We start from the raw sequence: 3,720 nt of genomic DNA, 5'->3' as shown, positions 1-3,720 counted from the left end.
GTCCTCCGGCATAGTGGCTGCCCCCAGAATCTGCCCTGTAAAGAGGCAGTGAACGCAGCAGGCTTGAGACTTTGGGGCTCATTTTCCCCAGCCTTGGTTGGTGCCAGCTGGCCGCTACTTATGTTACAGAACTGTCATCAATTGGGGAAGATTTTCTTTTTCCAAAATGAAAATAGAGTAATTGTTTTTTCGTAGTACGAAAAGGGTATATGCTAATTGTAAATAATATTAATAATAAACCTCTTTAAAAGTGTAAAGTAATTAAAAATACAATATATGGGACATATAATAATTAAATAAATGGTAATTAATTAAAATAATTGTATAATATGATCTATCAATCTATATATTAGTGCCTGGTACATAGAAAGTGTCACCTACTGTTATACTGGTTTGTGTTTGATATGCATGAGAAAGTTAAAACAAAAGAGCATGTTTAAAATACATTGGAAGTAATGACATACATTCTGTTAATTTTATGGATGATGTATATGAAGTTCCTCCAAATTGAAAGGTTTTGTTATTTATTTTCTTCATTCAGGTCATTCTTATTGGTCACACCTTTAGGGATTGGGAACCAAGTTGCTGTCCTCACGGGCTTTGCATTCTAGTAGATATTCACATGTTCTGAGCTAAAGCCCAGGAAAGGTCAGGGCTAGAGATGTAGATTTGAGCATCATCCCTCAAAGGGTTGGGGAATTGAAATGATATCTTACTTATATGTGTCCCCCACAACATCTGGTCTAGTGTTTTATACACAGCTGACACTCAGTAGATGTTGGCAGAGCAAATGGAATTCACTTTTTCCTTTAGAGGTATTATTAGACTATACCCCTCATCTCTTTATACCTCTAATTAAAGCCTTCCTGAACATACCTCTTTTTCTCCCTATATTAGTTTTCTCTTGCTACATAACAAATTACCACAAACATTGCAGTTTAAAACAATATGCATTTATTTTCTCCAGATTTTGGTGTGTCAGGAGTCCATGCATAGCTTAGCCACATCATCTGCTCAGGGTCTCACAAGACTGTAACTAAGGTGTCAGTTGGGCTTCATTCTCATCTAGAGGCTCAGCTAGGGAAGAATCCACTTTGAGACTTGTTCGTGTTGTTAGCAGAATTCATTTCCTGTGACTGTTTGACTAAGGGCCCAGCTTCCTACTGGCTGTGGGTGGGAGGCTGCCCTCTACTCCCGAAGGAGCCCGTAGTGCCCTGACACCAGCCCTCTCCGGGGGAAGCTCACCACTTCCTGCTCGGGTCTTCACGGCCGGCAGGAGAATCTCTCCCTCCAGTCAGCTAAGATGGAGTAACATAAAGTAACACGATCATGGGTGTGACATCTCATCACTTTTGTCATGTCCTATTGGCTAGACGCAAGTCACAGGTTCTGCCCACACTCTGCCTACACAGAAATGAGTACTCCACGAGGTGGGATTTGGGGGAGGTCACCCTAGGGTGGACGACATTCCTATAATGCTCACGTACACAGCTCTGTCTTACTGCATTACTGTGTAAGCCTCTGCTGGTCATACGCCTTGCAGGTCCGTCTTCACCTCTAGATCTTTCATGGCGGAGACCTTGCCCTGTTCATCGGTCTATATCCTTTCGCATCTGGCATAAAACTTGGCCATTAGTTAGTCTCAGCGAACTTTTATTTTTAATAGTTTTGTTGAGTTATAATTTACCAGTGAACTTTTAGTAAGTGAATGAAGGTAAACATAGGGCTAACATAATGCAAATTTTAAAGCATTTGCTGATAATCTTAAAGGAATAGTCTAATTGATTACGCAATTGGAGTTGTATTGACTCTTTCTTCAAGACAATACTTGGTAAAATGAATTAGAAGATAAAATAATTTTATGATTCTTCTAGATTTGTATAACCATGATACAACTTTATGACATATTATGTTATCTAACTAGGTATTTTTTTTTCTTGTAGATGAGCAAGAGATAGTACAAAAACGCACTTTCACAAAATGGATCAACTCTCATCTGGCCAAGGTAAAGGAAATGACCCGAGTTATGGGTTTACTTAGTTTGAGCCAATAAATCATCAAATGCACAGGAAAAAGGAATGTTGCAGTAGACCGTGTCCCTATTACTAACCAATGATCAGCAATTCTGTTGGTTGGTGTAACTGTTGCTAAGTGACACAAATGGCGGTGTTTGCTAACGTTGCCTCTGGGGGGAAATGAACTGATAGCTAGAGTCAAGTTACTTCATGTCTGTGAATCTTGAGGAAGTATTTCATCCAATTATTTCTTCTGTACTAATGCATGTGTCATATCAAAAGGAGAATTTGTGCTGGATTTTTGTTTGTGTGTGTTTGTTTCTATTTGGAACAGAAAGAAGCAATGAGTGGTCCGTGCTGAGCAAAGGATTTTATCTCAGGAGATCATGACAGTATCTCTGCTCCCTCTCAGGTGTTCTGATTAAAAAGTAACTATTTTAGTGATAGGACACTAAAAAGGCTGCAATCATTTTGAGATTTTCTACACTAACATTAGGTGGTATTAGGTGGCTATGTGTGCATTGTCTTTGAACATAAATACTAACATAAAATAAATTTCAATCTTGGTACATTGTAATAGAATTAATTTCTTACACTGCTGATAGAAAAGCAAAGCAAGAAACATCATATTTGTAAAACTAAATTCGGATGCTAGCACAATTGTCTGAATTCAGTTAGAGGGTCCTTTTGCTGAGAGCAGTGCTTATAGTATGTGAGGCACAACCCTATGGGCACTTTTGGATCAGGGCCTTTTTTATAGTTCAGAAGCAAACAAAGCATGGCAGTTTATTTTAGTCCCATTCTACAAATTAGTGACTTACTTCATGTCTATGCTAGGCTTTGAAGACAGGAAGAAATTAGTAAGACACTTTACTAGGCCAGCCCAAAATCCAGCAATGAAAGAAAACTAGAATGACGTGTCTAGATACAGGACGCACTGGGATCACCGTTCCTATAATCTCTTTCCGAAAGCTGCTTGATGAGATCGGAGTCCTCCGGCATAGTGGCTGCCCCCAGAATCTGCCCTGTAAAGAGGCAGTGAACGCAGCAGGCTTGAGACTTTGGGGCTCATTTTCCCCAGCCTTCATTGGTGCCAGCTGGCCGCTACTTATGTTACAGAACTGTCATCAATTGGGGAAGATTTTCTTTTTCCAAAATGAAAATAGAGTTATTGTTTTGTCGTAGTACGAAAAGGTTAGATGCTAATTGTAAATAATATTAATAATAAACCTCTTTAAAAGTGTAAAGTAATTAAAACGCATCTTAAATCACACAATCCAGATATAATCATCCCTAAAATATTGGTCGACATTTTTCTACACACAGACACACACTATTTCATACAAACCGTTTTATAGGGTACTCTTCTAGGAGCCTCTGTTTCGCTCAACACATCTTTCCATGTCAATAAATAGGTCTAAATAATCATTTTAATTGCTAAATAAACTTTATTATATTTATCTACCTGCATTAGCTAGTTGCCTATTGATAGTCATTTAGGTGGTTTCCAGTTGTTTAATATTATGTAAAATATTACAGTGAAAGTCCTTGGACATACATCTTTGAACACTGTGTGGCTTTTCTTCTTAGGATAAAGTTCTAGAAGTGGTTGAATAGTCTCAACAGGTATGCACAGTTATAATTTTAATATATCCCAAGAGCTTATGAGAATCCCCATTTCCTTGCACTATTAAAACATTCTTCA

The 3,720-nt window shown here is 38.3% G+C and overlaps 1 protein-coding gene across 1 annotated transcript in view; it reads left to right on the top strand.

Moving 5' to 3' along the window:
• Positions 1-3,720, top strand: part of SYNE1 (spectrin repeat containing, nuclear envelope 1) — a 534,160-nt gene that overhangs the window by 76,447 nt on the left and 453,993 nt on the right. The window contains 1 exon segment of the mRNA XM_012646782.1: positions 1,944-2,005. Coding sequence (XP_012502236.1) covers positions 1,944-2,005 — 62 coding nt within the window.

The sequence above is a fragment of the Propithecus coquereli genome, unplaced genomic scaffold (genome assembly GCF_000956105.1).
Source record: "Propithecus coquereli isolate 6110/MARCELLA unplaced genomic scaffold, Pcoq_1.0 Scaffold25, whole genome shotgun sequence".
NCBI classification, from domain to species: Eukaryota; Metazoa; Chordata; class Mammalia; order Primates; family Indriidae; genus Propithecus; species Propithecus coquereli.
Note: the sequence above shows the minus strand (reverse complement) of the source record. Positions and strands in the feature narration are given on the sequence as shown.